Consider the following 17738-nt stretch of genomic DNA (forward strand, 5'->3'; position numbering starts at 1 on the left):
TTGATGGGTGCTGACGAGTTGATGGGTGCAGCACACCAACATGGCACAAGTATACATATGTAACAAACCTGCACGTTATGCACATGTACCCTAGAACTTAAAGTATAATAAAAAAAAAAAAAAAAATGAGAAACACACCCAACTGCCTTTTATCTGTAACTTACCCAATTCTACCCTTTCTATAAAAGGAAACCTAGACATTGGATTTCAAGTGTAAATATTTCTTTATATATCTATAAAAGATAAGGGCAGGCAATTGCCCTGGATTGTTGGCAGCCGTGAATTCCTATGACGCAAGTCAAAAGTGGAGGAAAACATTCACGAGACCAAATGGTCCTGAAAATGGGAAAAGAAACACATATAGGCACACATGAGCCAACAGCCTCATGTCAACTCTAAGTGTGTCAACTCTATTAGAATTTTTAAAAATAAAAATAGAATACACCATTTTAAAACCTTAGATTGGCTAAGTCTGGAAAAAACAGTAACAACCTCTGTTAATTGGTTAGGGAGTGAGTGACACAGATTCTTATGCATCACTGGTGGAAGTATAATATGCTCTATTACTGGTAGGCAACTTGACAACAGTAATCAAAAACCATTAACAATGAGCATTTTCTGATCCTACAGTTCCACCTAAATTTATCCTAAGCAAGTATATAAATATGTACACACAGATTCTAATATGTGTAGTCACTGTTTTTTCATAATAGCAAAAAATTCTAAACAAATTAAATGACAATAATAGGGGACTATTTAAATAAATCATAGTATTGTTTCCAGCAAATATGATACATTAAATAGTCTGAAAGTCCTCTCATTATATAAGCCGCCAAATGCTAGATAATTAAATTGACAGAAAGTAGAAAAATCCTTCAAAGGCCAAAATCAATGAGCAAGGGAGAATGAAGAATATTAAGCTAGTCTGAAACCCTGACTTCCCTTGGGGCATTTGCCAACACTAAGACCTGCAACCTAGAAATGACAGAATATAAATTCTGGTATTTGTTTTAAAACACCCTAGCAAAGCAACAAAACAAAACAAAACAAAAATGCATGCGTGTTGTGGGGAGATAAATGAAACCTGAAAATGAATAATTAATTAAGCTGGAAGTTCATTATACTATTTTTGCTCTGTGTACATTTGAACATTTTCAATTATAAAATGCAAAACAGGGCTGGGTGCAGTGGCTCATGCCCGTAATCCCAACACTTCAGGAGGCGGAGACGGGTGGATCGCTTTGAGCTCAAGAGTTTGAGACCAGCCTGGCCAACATGGTGAAACCCCATCTCCACCGAAAATACAAAAATTATCCGTGTGTGGTGGTGCTTGCCTGTAGTCCCAGCTACTCCGGAGGCTGAGGCAGAGAATTGCTTGAGCCCAGGAGGCAAAGGTTGCAGTGAGCCGAGACCGGTCTACTGCACTCCAGCCTGGGTGACCCAGCGAGACCCTGTCTCAAAAAAAAAGAAAAGAAAAAAGTGAGGCCGGGCGCGTGGGCTCAAGCCCTGTAATCCCAGCACTTTTGGGAGGCCGAGACGGCGGAATCAAAGGTCAGGAGATCGAGACCATCCTGGTCACACGGTGAAACCCCCTTCTCTACTAAAAATAAAAACAAACTAGCCGGGCGAAGGGCGGGTGCCTGTAGTCCCAGCTACTCGGGAGGCTTGAGGCCAGGAGAATGGCATGAACCCGGCGAGGCGGAGCTTGCAGTGAGCTGAGATCCGGCACACTGCACTCCAGTCCCGGGCGACAGAGCGAGACTCCCCTCAAAAAAAAAAAAAAAAAAAAAAAAAAAAAAAAAAAAAAAAGTGAAACATTCTGGGAATGGAAGGAAGGGATGTGTAAAGGTGTCTTTGAATAAATGCTTGACTCCTCCAACTACGCATGAAATCTTTAAACTTAACCCAAAGATTATCTAACTGCCATAAAATGCCTCCACCTGTGAGCACCTGGAAAACCAATTGAGCTAAGCATACGACTGAGTATTACACTTTCCTTAACTACGTTAATTTAGTTATTATTGATGGTTGTATGTATCTGTATGTATATTTCCATGAGGTGACGGCGGTGTGTGTGTGTGCACACGGTGCAAGGAAAAAGCAAGGAGCAAGAATAGTCATACAGTAGCCCCCGCTTATCCATGGTTTCACTTTCCATAGCTTCAATTACCCAGTCAACCATAGTTAAAAAATATTAAAAGAAAAATTATAGAAAAACTATTCTTAAGTTTTAAACTGCATGCCATTCTAAGCAGCATGATAAAATCTCCTGCCATTGCACCTGGTATGTGGATCCTCCCTTCGTCCAGCGTATCCACGCTGTACCCGCTACCTGCTCAGCAGTCACTTAGTAGCGTTCTAAGATCAACTGAGATCGAGACCATCCTGCCTAATACGGTGAAACTCCGTCTCTACTAAAATACAAAAAATTAGCTGGGTGAGGTGGCAGGCGCCTGTAGTCCCAGCTACTCAGGAGGCTGAGGCAGGAGAATGGTGTGAACCCGGGAGGCGGAGCTTGCAGTGAGCCAAGATCGTGTCACTGCACTCCAGCTTTGGCAACAGAGCGAGACTCCGTCTCAAAAAAAAAAAAAAGATGTACGGCTATAGTACGCGGTGCTTGTGCTCAAGTAGCCCCTATCTGACTTAATAAGGTCCCCAAAGTGCAAAAGTAGATATGCCAAAGACAAATCATAAAGTGCTTCCTTTATGTGAAAAGGTGAAAGTCTGCAACTTAATACGGAAAGAAAAAAAATCGTATACTGAGGTTGCCAAGATCTACACAGTAAGAATAAATCTTCTATCCACGAAATTGTGAGGAAAGAAAAAGAAATTCATGCTAGTTTCATTATCGCATCTCCAACTGCCAAAGTTACCACCACAGTACATGGTAAGTGCTTAATTAAAATAGAAAAGGCATTAAATTTGTGGGTGTAAGACATCAACAGAAACGTGTTGTGATTGATGGCAACTGGGTCTGGTACTTATCCATGGTTTCATGCATTCACTGGCGGTCTTGGAACGCATCCACTGAGGATAAGGGGGAACTACTATACATTACTGCATAAGTTAGGAGACCAGCCTTAGCAGATATTAAGATTTATTTTAAAGCTATGGTCATTGAGATTGGGATAGGGAAACAAACCAAAGGAAACAGAACAGTGAGCCTAAAAATAAACCTACACCTATAATGACACCTTGATACACATGAGAAATGGCATTGTGGACCAGTGAATGATATAGTTTGGATATTTGTTTCACCCAGATCTCATGTTGAATTGTAATCACCAGTGTTGGAGGTGGGGCCTAGTGGGAGGTGACCGGATCACGGGGGTGGATTTCTCAAGAAATCCCCTTGGTGCTGTCCCCAAATAGTGAATGAATTCTCACATGAATTGATTGTTTAAAAATGTATGGTACCTCCCTTTGCTCGCTTGCTCGCTCGCTCACTCATGCTTTTACCATGTGACGCACCTGCTCCCACTTCACCTTCCGCTGTGAGTAAAAGCTCCCTGAGGCCTCCCCAGAAGCTGAGCAGATGCCAGTGTCATGCTTCCAGTACAGCCTGCAGAACCAGGAGCCAATTTAAAAATTACCCAGTCTTGGGTATTTCTTCATAGCAGTGCAAGAATGACCTAACACAGTGGGGAAAGAACCAACCATTCAATGATGCTGGCATAACTGGTTATCCAGGTGAAAAAAAAATCAATTCTAGGGAAATTAAATATGAAGTATAAAACTTTATAACTTTAGAAAGAGGTATAAAAGAAATCTTTGACTCCAGGATAAGGATAGTTTCTTAAATTAGACCCTAAAAAGCACAAAGCAATAGACTGGCAGGGCTGATTACCTTAACATTAGAAAAGTCTGTGCATAAAAAGACACTAAAAAGATAAATTAAAAGATATGCCAAGCCTAAGACTAGGGAAATATAATTGCAATGTATGAAAAAATATTAAAATGAATAATATATAATCAGTTCATAGGAGAGAAAATATAAATGGCCATCCACACTCTTATGCTTAGAAAAGATACTTAGTCTAGTAATCAAGAAGATACAAAAACTTTTAAAATAAGAGTACATTTCACATCTATCATACTGATGGAAGTTTAAAAGGCTGACATATGATGTGTTAGTGGGAATATGAAAAGCTGAGAGCTCGCAAATACTCCTGGTGGGAATGGAAAATCGTTCAACCACTTTTGAGACTCATTTGACAAAATCAAGTTGTAGATGTGCAAACCCTACAACCCAGCAATTCTGCTACGAGATAACATTCAAAAAAGAACTCTCATCCATGTGTACAAGAAACTAAATCTTCCTGCATATGGGCTGTAAAAGGCACAAACCAAAACAAAATAAGAAGAAAGTGAATCACAGCAGCATTCTCTGTATACAACAATTTAGAAATAATCTAAGGGTCTCTAAACAGGAGAATGGATAAATTGTAATGTGTTCCTACAAAAGTATACTACACACAGAAAAGGGGACAAACTAAAGCTACACATACCACCCCAGACAAATTTCACAAACCATACCGACCCAAAAAAGGCAAGTTGCAGAATGATACATACAGTATGTTATTATCTGTATAATGTTTAAAAACATGCAATTGCAGCAACATATATTGCTTATATACATGTACAGGTTAAACATTCAAAATCTGAAAATCTTGAAATCTGAATTGCTCCAAAATCTAAAACTTTTTGAGAGTCAACATGATGCTTAAAGGAAATGCTCATTGGAGCATCTCAGATTTTCAATTTTTGGATTAGGAGATAATTAACTGGCAAGTATAATGCAAATATATCAAGATCTGAAAAAAAAAAATCCCAAATCTGAAACACCTCTAAATCCCAAGGATTATGAATAAGGGATATTCAATCTGTAAAATAAAAATTTAAATAAGTGCATGGGAACAATAAACAAGTTTAGGAGAGCGGTTATCTCTGCGGGAGAGAGAATTACACAGCGAGCTTCAACTGGAATAATAACACAGAGGTTGATGAAATTATTTTACACCCTTTTGAATGTCTCCAACATTTCACAATAAAATTTTAAAATATTAATAATTGTAATGACTACAGTGTAACACACATAGCTATCCAACACAGCATTATAGACTTATCTTTACTGATAATGAAAGATGTTAGAATATTTTATCAAGTAAAAAATCAGATTATAAAAAGCATGCTTTTCCTTTTAAAAGGATTCATAAATGAATAATTATTATATATCATACATTTTTAAAGTTTGAAAAGATATCTAACCAAAATATGAGCAATAGCTATGTCTGTTATGGATGATTTTCTTTTTAAGTCTGCTTATTTCTATTTTCCAGTTTGGGGATAATAAATAATCCTTAACTTGGCAATTAATACTAACTTCTTTAAAAAAACATGACAACAATTTATTAACACAAAATCCTATTATTAAATTTCAGAAACGACATACAAACCACTGTTCCTGTGGGTAGGTTTCCATTGCTGTTTTACCCTAACTAATAAGATAAAAATTAAATTTAAAACATTTCCAACTTCAAATGTCAACAAAAAATATAACTAAACATCCAGTAGAAAAGAAGGAAAAATATACATGTTAAGCCATTTTAAGAGTTGTCAAATCACAGGGAATGAATAGGATATAAAAATTTTAAAGGTATACCACACACACACACATCTACAACAAAAACCTTTTTTTGAGATGGAGTCTTGCTCTGTAGCTCAGGCTGGAGTGCCATGGTGTGATCTCGGCTCACTGCAACTTTCGCCTCCCGGATCCTCAGCCTCCTGAATAGCTGGGACTACAGGCACCTGCCACCACACCCGGCTAGTTTTTGTGTTTTTAGCAGAGACAGGATTTCGCTATGCTGGCCAGGCTGGTGTCAAACTCCTGACCTCAGGTGATCTGCCGGCCTCGGCCTCCCAAAGTGCTGGGATTACAGGCATGAGCCACTGCGCCCGGCCAACAAGAACATTTTTAATGGCTTAGTGAGTACATAAAAAGGGTTATTAATTTGGGTGAGTGATGGGGGCCAGAGGGAACATTTGCATGAACACTACATGAAAGTCAATCAGGCTTTCACCACTAAACAGTACTATTTAAATTACCTTTCGTTTCTCATCATCTGGATAAGTCCAATAAGATATACAGTTTCCAGAAAGAACACACCATCTTCGATGCCAGGCACCAAAACCACTAACATCTTCAAATATGGTCTGGAAAAGTCAATTGAAATGCTGGCTTTAGAAAATTGAGGAAAATGTCCTAACAATGAAATGCTGATTCTGTATGCTAACTGTAGTATGTTGACATATTTCATATCTCAAAATCTATCTGTATGATTTTTTATCATGTCTTTTACCTTAGTAATGAAAATCACTGATTATTCATATCAGAAATTTACTTCAACATCATCTACAAGCATTTAAGAACATTCAGATATCAACCCTAAATTAAATACCTCTACCTAATCTTAGATTTTTAAAAAGTGTAGTGTCCCTAATGAAATGCTCCTTAAACAACAGAAATATCTCAAGTGTTGGAGAATTAATAACATAAAATTACCATACCTTATATATTTTAAAAAACTAATGATAAAATGATAACATATTAAGTTAAACCTATCTTCATATGCAAGACAGGCATTTAATCTTTATTTAGGAGATCAAGTTTTCTAACACGATTAGAAAAGAGTTAGCTTATGATCACAGGCCTTGGTCAATAACCATGATAAACATCACAACTCCAAGTCCGCTGCTGAACCGTGAGACCCGCTTGAAGTGTGCCTCCCTGCAGTCAGGCGTTTGTCCTTAGGAATGTTCCTTATATTCTAAAGGTAGGCCAGGCAGTAGTGTTGGCTAGAAAGAGGACTCCAGAATAGGCAACTAATAACATCTGGTTTTGTTCCACGGAAGCACTTCCACCCAAACAGTGTAAGTAGAAGCGAAGAGTTTTCTCTCACTACTTTTTAGCTATAGTCATAAAAGAGCCCTAACCGATATAAAAACCCTCACTTTTAATTTAAGAAAAAAAAAAGGCCGGGCGCAGTGGCTCACGCCTGTAATCCCAGCACTTTGGGAGGCTGAGGCGGGTGGATCACGAGGTCAGGAGATGGAGCCTATCCTGGCTAACACAGTGAAACCCCGTCTCTACTAAAAAAAATATACAAAAAATTAGCCGGGCGAGGTGGCTGGCGCCTATAGTCTCAGCTACTTGGGAGGCTGAGGCAGGAGAATGGCCTGAACCCAGGAGGCGGAGCTTGCAGTGAGCCGAGATCGCATCACTGCGCTCCAGCCTGGGCGACAGAGTAAGTCTCCGTCTCAAAAAAAAAAAAAAAAAAAAAAAACAAACCATAAAAAATAAAATAAAACAACAACATTCATCTGGGAACTTCTGTGTTAAAGAACAAAGCAAGGTAAAAACATAACAATGATGTAGATCAGGGACACCTTTTCTATAAGGGCCAGAGAGTAAATATTTTAGACTTTGGGCCATACGGTCCCTGCCACAGCTACTCAGCTCGGCTGCTGTGGCACAGAAGCAGCCACAGATGCTAAGTAAGCAGATCAGCCTATGTTCTAATCAAAGACTATAAAAACAGGCAGTGAGGCCTGCTGTGCTGCCCTCTGATACAGATGATCCAAAGGCATCTTTGCATTTGATTTTAGATTACCTTCATATCCCAACTTTACTTTTCTGATTGTTGAGAAGCTAAGAATAAACTAGTATTACTTGGTTGTTGCTGTGAGGGACCAATCTAAGTATATCTTTAAATTATCTCAACCACTCCTTACTCCAACCCTATGACAGTAGGATATACACACTCTTCTCAATTCACTGTTTTATGCAAATTTCCCAAAAGGTGGCTTGAATTAGGAGTCTAATTTCTGGCCATGATGTGTGGGAGCAAATGTTACCAAGCTAGATTGAAACTTCAGATTAATTAGCTTGCTCCAACCATATGCTCTCCTGCCTCACCTTTTTCCTCCTCCCCTAATGCTTCCATTTTCCTCCCAAAGCAGCCTTTTTCTAGGCAATACTACTCACAGCTCCCCAAGGAAAAAAGAAAGGAATCTTGTTATTTCAATCTCAAGCACGAAAGTTAACAGAAATCACTCACCAACTCCCTCTTGTGCTAATGTTCACCTTTTATATCATAAAGGTAATAAACAGACAAGGTAACTTTTGATAAACAAGATTAACACCAGCTATTATGACATCCTACTATAACCAGAGAGGAATAAGGACAGCCTTTTCATTCCTATAGCTGAGGAAACAGAGGGCCAAGGAAATTAACTGACATCACACAGACCGCAAAACTAGAACCTTCTGGCTGCCAAACCGGAGCGCCTGCCTCTTGCTGCTCCTCAGTGGAGGCAGAGCTGGCTTGGCACCCTGTCGAAACCACTTACCTGTCTGGTTGGAGTCGCCCTCTTCCAGGGCAGCCCTGGCACATCCTCACACAGGAAGCTGAGCTGAGGAGCTTTTATTTCCATTACTACCTCTAATTTTTTATAGGGGGTAGAGGCAATTACAATGCAATGTTTAGGCAGAGGACAGAAGTTATGTCGGGGAATCCAGAGCTCTTTCTTACTACATTTCTGTAAGTATGGATGTGAGAAAAATGGGCTATAGGATTCAAGAAAGAGTAAACTTGAAGAGATCTAACAAGTTCGTTAAGGGCCCAGCTAAAAAATTAATTAGGTGAGATGTTATATGCAAATGGACCAGCTACCTTAACATAGCCTATCCATTGCTAAAGGCATCTACAATAAAATATAAAAATGTTTACATGAAAAGAAAAGGTCATTAGGCAAACACTGCCTTCAAGTCAGAAATTTATATGCTTTTCCAAGACTACCTAGTGCCATCTGCTGGATTTACATGTGATAAAACCTAATAAGGAAGGAAAAAATACTGTTAATAAGTAGCAATTCCCAATCCTTGGGAAGTCAGCTTCAGTTACTTAGGCCACTGGGCTTTCCTTACTATCTAGCTCTTCTTTCTGAACCTTTGACAGCAGTTACAAACTGACTTGTAACATCCCTTGCATCATTCCAGTTCTTGCTTCATAGAGAACACCAAAGCAACTGGATTTTCTCCACTTCTTGTACCATACTCATAATCTTCTATGCGTTCTACACACATACTTTCTTCCTCGCATCATGAGAAAACTGTAATTCTGTATCAAATAAATCCATGAACTGTGGCTTGGGCTTAATTCTCCCCATTCTCATGATCTTGCTCTATGAATTACCCCATAAGCCCTAGTTCAGGTCCTCCATGGCCTCTATCTTCAATCTCTTTGGCCCTATAAGAAACTACCCATCTACATTTAAAGCTGCTTATGTCTCTCCCATCTTAACAAAATGTTGACAAAATCCTCCTTTCAACCTACATACCTCTGCAAGCACAACACTCTTCTCTCCTTACTCCTTCACTGCCAAAGTGTTTCCAAGAGTTTCCAAGCTCCTGTGCTCATTCCTCATCTCCCACTCACTCTGGACCCATTTGCAGTCTAGCATCTGCCCTCACCTGCGCCAGAATGATCACCCAATAATAAGTCCTACAGTCCTTACAGAATCTATCTAACTTAACCACTCCCTCCTTTCAATGTTCTCTTCTATTGGCAACCATGATGCTAGATTCTCCGTTTCTCTCCCTGCAGTCTCCTCTGAGACTTCTCTCCTTCCATCCGTCTTTTCAATGCTAGCACTCCTCCAGTGAGTTGGCTCTGCTTCCCTCACTTGCCTTGGGCTTCCCCATGCTGCAGATATCCACATCTTTACCTCTACTAAATGTCTGTCTTGAGCTCCAAACCCAGAACTTTCACACGTTTCCAGGCATCTAAAATTCAAATCATGTAAAACTTAACTCATTAAAATTTCCCACATCGGTGGAAACTGACTAATCTTCTTCGGGGTTGTCATTCTCCAATCTGCTTTCCACATTGGTCAGAATGATTTTCTCAATCCCAAGTTGAATAATTTCTTCCACTTAAAATCCTATAAGAGCAACTCACTGACTCCAGGATAAAGTCCAAATTCTTTAAAAGGCCCTTGAACTCTTGTCCCATTTCCCTAACCACACTTTCCTCCTCATTCCCCACCCGCCAATCACACGCATGCACTCAAACTCTAAGCTCTAGCTATCCTGAAATACCTTCCACTGTCTGCATGTGTCATCCTTCTTTTCTTTGGGTAGGAGTGACAAAGAAGGGCCCTTCAAGCCACTGTACATTCTCCCCCTATCTAGAGCACTTCTCCCCTTTCTCCCTGATTAACTTACTCAGTTTAGAAATTACTTCTCTCAGCAGTTCCCTTTATCCCACTCCACCCAGTCAAGACCTAATGTCCCACCAATTGACACCGATGCACCGTTTTCTCCTCCTAGAGTATTACATTGTGCTTGTCTGTTTATTTGTATTTCTCTCTTCTAAACTAAAAGCTCATGAGTAGAGGAATTATTTTTTGTGGTCTTTTACATTCCAACAGCAGCACAGTGATTGGCATATAAAGGACATGCAACAAATCTTTACTGAACCAACTTATCACTTAATCACAAAGGATTTCATTCCTATGGGAAACAAGTCCATATTTCACAAAATGGAAAAAAGAAAGTTAAAGACTGTGATGTTACTTACTAGAAACCCTCTTTCTTCAACACTGGAATTCACTTGACATTTTATTTTTAGGTAAATATGACCTTCCAAAGAAGATAAAAAGGGGACCTGCAAACAAAACAGGTAAATTATTTGCAAAACAGGTTCAAAGTGTGATTTTCTTAATAAATCATGTATAAATCATGAACAGAGAATATCATAACTTGAAAACACAGTGTTTTCTAAAGTTGGAATATAAAAGGCATGGCCAAAAAGCCATTGGTTCCTTATCAACAAATACTTTTGAAGAATAAATTCATTCAAGGTAAAGCTTGACAAAACCAAAAGCCCTAAGTCTCAAGTTAATGTGAGAAAGAAAACAGAAGACAATACTTGGGTTTATCTCCATCAACAGGAGAATATACTCAGTAAAAGACTGGATAAACCAACCTGTAAATTCACAGCATACAATACCATCCAGCAATAAAGAACAATAAACTGCAGATATGGAAAAGCCAGTCCTTGAATTCATATGGAATTGCAAGAGACCCCAAACAACCAAATCAATCTTGAAAATTAACAACAAAGGTGAAGGAATCATATTTCCCAATTTCAGAACGTAATTCAAAACTTTGGTAATCAAAGCAGTGTGGGCTGGCTGGACATGGTAGTTCATGCCTGTAATCCCAGCACTTTGGAAGGCCAAGGAGGGGGGATCACTCAAACGCAGGAGCTCAAGACCAGCCTGGGTAACATAGCAAGACCTCGTCTCTATTAAACATGAAAAAATTAGCCAGGTGTGGTGGCACATGTCTGTAGTCCCAGCTACTTGGAAGGCTGAGGCAGGAAGATCGCTTGAATCCAAAAGTTCAAGGTTGCAGTGAGCTATGATCATGGCACTGCACTCTGGCCTGGGCAAAGGCCAAAACCTTGTCTCAAAGAAACAAAACCAAACAAACCAGTGTGGTGCTGGCATCAGAATAGACATATGGACAAAGGAAATGGAATTGAGAGACCAGATATAAACCGACGCATCTTATGGCCAACTGATTTTTGACAAGGATGCCAAGATCATTTAAAGCGAAGAGCAGACTTTCCACAAAATGGTGCGGAGAAAATTAGATATCCACATGCACCAAGAGTCATGGTGGACCTCCACCTCATACCATTTATAAAAATTAAACCCAAGTGGATAATATCCTAAGTACGAGAGCTAAAGTTATAAAACTCTTAGAAAGGCCAGGCGTGGTGGCTCACGCCTGTAATCCCAGCACTTTGGGAGGCTGAGGCGGGTGGACCGCCTGAGGTTAGGAGTTCAAGACCAGCCTGACCTTGAAGGGATTTCACCTTCAACATAGTGAAATCCCGTCTCTACTAAAAATGCAAAAACTAGCCAGCGTGGTGGTGCATGCCTGTAATCCCAGCTGCTTGGGAGGCTGAGGCAGGAGAATCACTTGAACCCAGAGGCAGAGGTTGCAGTGAGCCAAGATCGTGCCATTGCACTCCAGCCTAGGCAACAAGAATGAAACTCTGTCTCGAAAAACATTTAAAAATAAAACTCTTAGAAAAAAAACATAGAGGTAAAGCTTTGTGATCATGGATTTAGCAATGGATTTTCAGATGATACCAAAGGCACAAACAACGAGGAAAAAAATAGATAAATTAGACTTTACAAAAATTAAAAACTTTTCATTACAGAGGTTCCACAAAAAAATGAAAAAATAAAACTACCATATAACCCAGCAATCCCACTTCCAGGTATTTATCAAAAGGATTGAAACTGGGTTCTTGAAGTGCTGTCTGCACTCTTACGTTCATTGCAGCATTATTCACAATAGCTAAGAGATGAAAATAATCTAAGTGTCCATCAATAAATGAAGAGACCAAAAAAATGTGGTACATACACACAATGAAATATTCTTTAGCATAAAAAAAGGAGATCCTGTCATATGCTACAACATAAACAAACTTTAAGCACATTATGCTAAATGAAATAAGCTAGTCAGAGAAAGAAAAACACTACACGACTCCACTTATCATGAAGTATCTACATTTGATCTTATCCAAAAGGCTGAAAAGCAACATATGGGCCGGGCGCGGTGGCTTATGCCTAAAATCCCAGCACTTTGGGAGGCCGAGGTGGGCAGATCACGAGGTCAGGAGATCGAGACCATTCTGGCTAACACGGTGAAACCCCGTCTCTACTAAAAATGCAAAAAATTAGCCGGGTGTGGCGGCAGGCACCTGTAGTCCCAACTACTTGGGAGGCTGAGGCAGGAGAATGGCATGAACCTGGGAGGCGGAGCTTGCAGTGAGCCAAGATCGCACCACTGCACTGTAGCCTGCGCGACTGAGTGAGACTCTACCTCAAAAAAAAAAAAAAAAAAAAAAAAAAAAAAAAAAAAAAAAAAAAAAAAAAAAAAAAAAAAAAAAAAAAAAAAGAAAAGTAACATATGAAATCTGTAAAGTAGACAATCTCATAGAAGCAGAAACTAGAGTGGTGGCTGCCAGGGACTGGGGAGGAGAATATGAGGAGCTGCAGTTCCATGAGTATAGAATTTCAGTCATGCAAAATGAAAATTCTATAGATCTGCTATATAACATAATGTTTACAGTTTACAATACTTCACTGTATACTTAAAAATTTCTTCAAAAGATAAATACTATGTATTATTTACCACGATAAAAAAAATTATAAACCTTTGCACATCAAAGCACTTTATCAAGAAAGTGAAAAGACAGTCTATGGAATGGTTTGAAATATTTGTAAATTATATATCTGATAATATCCAGAATATACAAAGAAAATTCTTACAACTCAGTAACAAAAAGACAACCCAACTAAAACAACTCAAACAAACCAGACTAAAAATTTGGCAAAGGACTTCAATGGACATTTCTTCAAAGATACACATTTTATCTTCCAATAAGCACATGAAAAGACATCTAACATCAACAGTCATTAGAGAAATTCAAATCAAACCTACAATGAGGAACCACTTCACACCCACTAGGATGGTTATAATTTAAAAATAAAACAAACAGAAAATAGACAATGGCAAAGATGTAGGAAAATGGGAACCCACATTACTGGTAGAAATATCAAATAGTGTAGATGCTTTGAAGAAGAGTTTGGTGGTTCCTAAAAATAATTATCATATGATCCCACAATTCTGTTCCTATGTATATGTACAAAAGAACTGAAAACAAATCATGCACACACATGTTCAAAGTAGCTCTATTCACAATAGCCAAAATGCGGAAACAGCCCAAATATCTATCAATGAATGAACAGATAAATGAAATGCTGTATATACATATAAAGAATATTATTCATCCATAAAAAGAAATGAAGTTCTAATACATGCTACATCATGGATATACTTCTGAAACATTACTCTAAGGGAAATAAGCCAGACAGAAAAAGGTACATATTGTATGATGATTTTATTTATATGAAATATACAGAATAGATATATCCGTAGAAACCAAATGCAGATTGATGGTTGTCCGGGGTTCGGGGGGAGGGAAGATGGGCAAAGACTGCTTAATGAGTAAGACTTTTTACTTTTAGAGACATAAAAATATTTCAAATTAGACAGAGGTATTTTGCACAACACTGTGAATGTACTAAATGCCACTGAATTATTTACCTTAAAATTGTTACTTTGGTCACATGAATTTCATTTCAATACATTATTTTTTGAAAACAATGAACTACTAACATAAACAGCAGCATGAATAAATCTTAAAAACATGTTGAGCAAAAGAAATTAGATTCAAAAGAGTACACATTCTTTGATTCCATTTAAATGAAGTTCAAGCCCAGGTATGGTGGCTCACATATGTAATCCCCGCACTTTGGGAGGCTGAGGCAGGAGGATCGCTTGAGCTCAGGAGTTCAAGACGAGCCTGGGCAACATAGCGAGACTCCCTATCTCTATTTTCTTTTTTAAAAGATAAAAAAAAAATTAAAAACAATAAATGAAGTTCAAGAACAAGCAAAACAAATCTATGGTGAAAACAGAGATGAGAAGAATGGTTGCCTGTAGAGGTTGGGATTGACTAGATGGGAGTGATGGAAATGTCCCTTATCTTGACTAGGTATTGGTTATATAGGTGTATTCATTTGTTAAAACTCACTGAATGCTACACTTAAGGTATCTATAATTAACTGAACATAATCTTTTTACAACTACATTGAGTACAATAAATTGAACATATTTAAATGTAGGGTTTGATGAATTTTGATATATGTATATTATAACCCATGAAACCTTGACCACAATCATAATAATGAATATTTTCATCACCTCCCAAAGCTCCCTCCCATAATCCTGCCTCCCTCTATTCCCATCTCCAGGAAACCAATGATACGCTTTCTGTTGCTATAGGTGATTTTTTCATGCATGTCATTTTTACACATCAAAAACAAGTGTTTTTTTGTTTTGTCTTTGTTTTTGAGACAGAGTCTCATTCTGTTACCCAGGAAGCAGTGGCATGATCTTGGCTCACTGCAACCTCCGCCTCCCAGGTTCAAGCGATTCTCGCACCTCAGCCTCCCAGGTTCAAGTGATTCTCATGCCTCAGCCTCTCTTGTAATCCTGGGGTTACAGGTACGCACGACTACACCTGGCTAATTTTTGTATTTTTAATAGAGATGGGGTTTCATCATGTTGATCAGGCAGGTCTTGAACTCCTGACCTCAAGTGATCCAGCCGCCTCGGCCTCTCAAAGTACTGGGATTACAGGTATAAGCCACCATGCCTGGCCAAAAAGAAGTATTTTTAGAGAAAAGGCACCTAAACATGTAAGAAAATATTCTTAGCAACTTAGCAGAGGAGCAACCTTGCCATAAGCAACAAATTTTGCAGGGAAAAAGAGAAACCAGTTGAGCCTTCAATGGTTGAGCATGGGCTGAGGTAGACAGGCAGCTCAAGAAGCAGAGGCAAAGCTAGCTCTCCCTACCCGCCAATTCTCCCCAACAGGAATTTTGCTGAGAAGTGATGGTTGAAGATATGTCTAAAAAGCAGAGAGAAATCTTGTAGACATGCAGTACTTAGATCTCAAAGTTCTGCTCAAAGGTGGGGCCTGAAACCATTCTCAAAGCATTTAAAACAAAACTTGAACCAAATCTATTCATAGCCTAACTTCAGCTCAGTTTCTGATTATGTAAGAGACCAGTCTCTAATCCACACTGTCTGAAAGACAAAAGAGCAAGGTATTACCTATTTCAGTCTCTACTGTTCTTTTATAATATAGTATCTGGCCTACAATTAAAAAATTACAAGACATGTGAAAAAGTAGGAAAACATGGAACTTATCAAGGGAAAAAAATCCTGTCAATAGCAGATCCACAGATTATCTAAATGTTAGAATTAGAAAACAAAAACATTTATACAACATTAAAATATTTAGACGAAAAGATAGAGAAAAAATTAGTGAGAAAATGGAGAACTTCAGCAGAGAAATTGAAACCGTAAAAAAAGATCCAAATGAAAATTTCAGAACTAAAAAAAAGTCTGAATTTAAAAATTCATTGGCTAGGCTTCACAGACTAGATCACATCAGGAAAAAAACAGGTGAACTTGAAGAACTGATAAATAGAAACCATCAAAAATGAAGCACAAAGAAAAAAGAATTAAACGAAAACCAAAAAGAATGTCACAGACCTGTAGAAAAATAGTCAACAGTCTACATTAACTGGAGTTTCAGAAAGGAGAGAGCAAGGCAGAAGAAATATCTTTAAGAGATAATGGCTGAGTATTTGCTAAGACTTATAAAACAACTAACTGCAGATCATAAAGCTCAGTGAAACCAAACAGGATAAATACAAAGAAAACTACACGTAGGCACATTAAAATCAAACCATTAAAAACGCAAAATAAAAAAGCAGAAAAGAATGATGGCTGGCTGACTCTTATTAGAAACAATTAAAGCCATAAACAATAAATTAACATCTTTAAAGAAGTGAAAAGATAAAAACCTGTCAACTTAGCAGTCCCAGTGACAATATCCTTCAGAAATTGAGGCAATATAAAAACATTTCTGAACAAACAAAACCTAGAGATTTCATTCCCAGCAGACCTATATTACAAGAAATAATAAAGACAGTTCTTTCTTCTTGACAGGACAACAATCTCAGGTGGAATTCTGAATGTACAAGAAAGAAGAACACCAGAAATGGTAAATATAAGGGCCAATTTATAAAATTATATCTTAAAATTTCTTTTAAAAATTAATTCAAGAGGCTGGGCACAGTGGTTCACACCTGTAACCCCAGCACTTTGGGAGGCAAGGCAGGTGGATGGCTTGAGTCCAGGACTTCACGGCCAGCCTGGAAAACATAACAAGACCCCATCTCTTAAAAAAGAAAAAAACTGATTAAAGAAAAAGTAACAACAGTGCATTGTGTGGTTTATGACAAAGAAGTAAAATATACTGGGATGGGAAAATGAACTATATTGTTGTGAGGCTCATATTGTAACATACGTGAAGTGGTGTAACAGTATTTCAAAGCAGACTTTAATAAGGTAAGGATGCATACATTATTTCCTAGCAACGACTTAACAAAAAAAAAACCAGGTAATTATAGCTAAAAAATCCAAATGAGGAAATTAAAAAGGATTACCAAAATACTCAATTAATCCAGAAGAAGGCAGGAAAGGAAAAACAAATCGGCAAAGAACAGATGAAATAAATAGAAAACAAATAACAAAATGGTAGAGTAGGAGTTGGCAAACGTTTTCTATAACTTACACAGACTGTATACATGGTGCCATTCAGTCAAGAGAAATGTAAACAAATATAACGATGTTTTTGTGAAATACCTTTTGACCTTATATTGAAAATACAGTTTTTATGTGAGTTCAGGATTGCTATAAGAAAGGCATACCTATAGACTCTAATATAGGATTAAAGGAAGGTAAAGGATCTTCAACTGGAAAATTTAATGCCAGCAAAGGATGGTTTGATAATTTTAGAAAGAGGCTTTAGAAATGTCAAGGTACAACAGGAGAAGCAGCTTCTACCAAATGAGATGGGAGATGAATTCCCAGAAACCATTAAGAAAATCAATGAAGACAAAGGATATCTGCCTGAACAAGTTTGTTTTTTGTTATTGTTTTCCAAAACAAG

The 17738-nt window shown here is 38.2% G+C and overlaps 1 protein-coding gene across 3 annotated transcripts in view; it reads right to left on the reverse strand.

Annotated features, from left to right (window-relative positions):
* The window catches only part of ANLN (anillin, actin binding protein), a 68086-nt gene that overhangs the window by 7441 nt on the left and 42907 nt on the right, over positions 1 to 17738 (reverse strand). For all 3 annotated transcript variants that reach the window (XM_017873703.1, XM_017873705.1, XM_017873704.1), the window contains 2 exons: positions 10644 to 10730; positions 6109 to 6216 (listed from right to left, as the gene is read on the reverse strand). In XM_017873703.1, coding sequence (XP_017729192.1) covers positions 6109 to 6216; positions 10644 to 10730 — 195 coding nt within the window. The remainder of the gene's footprint in view (positions 1 to 6108; positions 6217 to 10643; positions 10731 to 17738) is intronic.

Source organism: Rhinopithecus bieti, unplaced genomic scaffold, assembly GCF_001698545.2.
Source record: "Rhinopithecus bieti isolate Rb0 unplaced genomic scaffold, ASM169854v2 scaffold_6944, whole genome shotgun sequence".
Classification (NCBI taxonomy): Eukaryota; Metazoa; Chordata; class Mammalia; order Primates; family Cercopithecidae; genus Rhinopithecus; species Rhinopithecus bieti.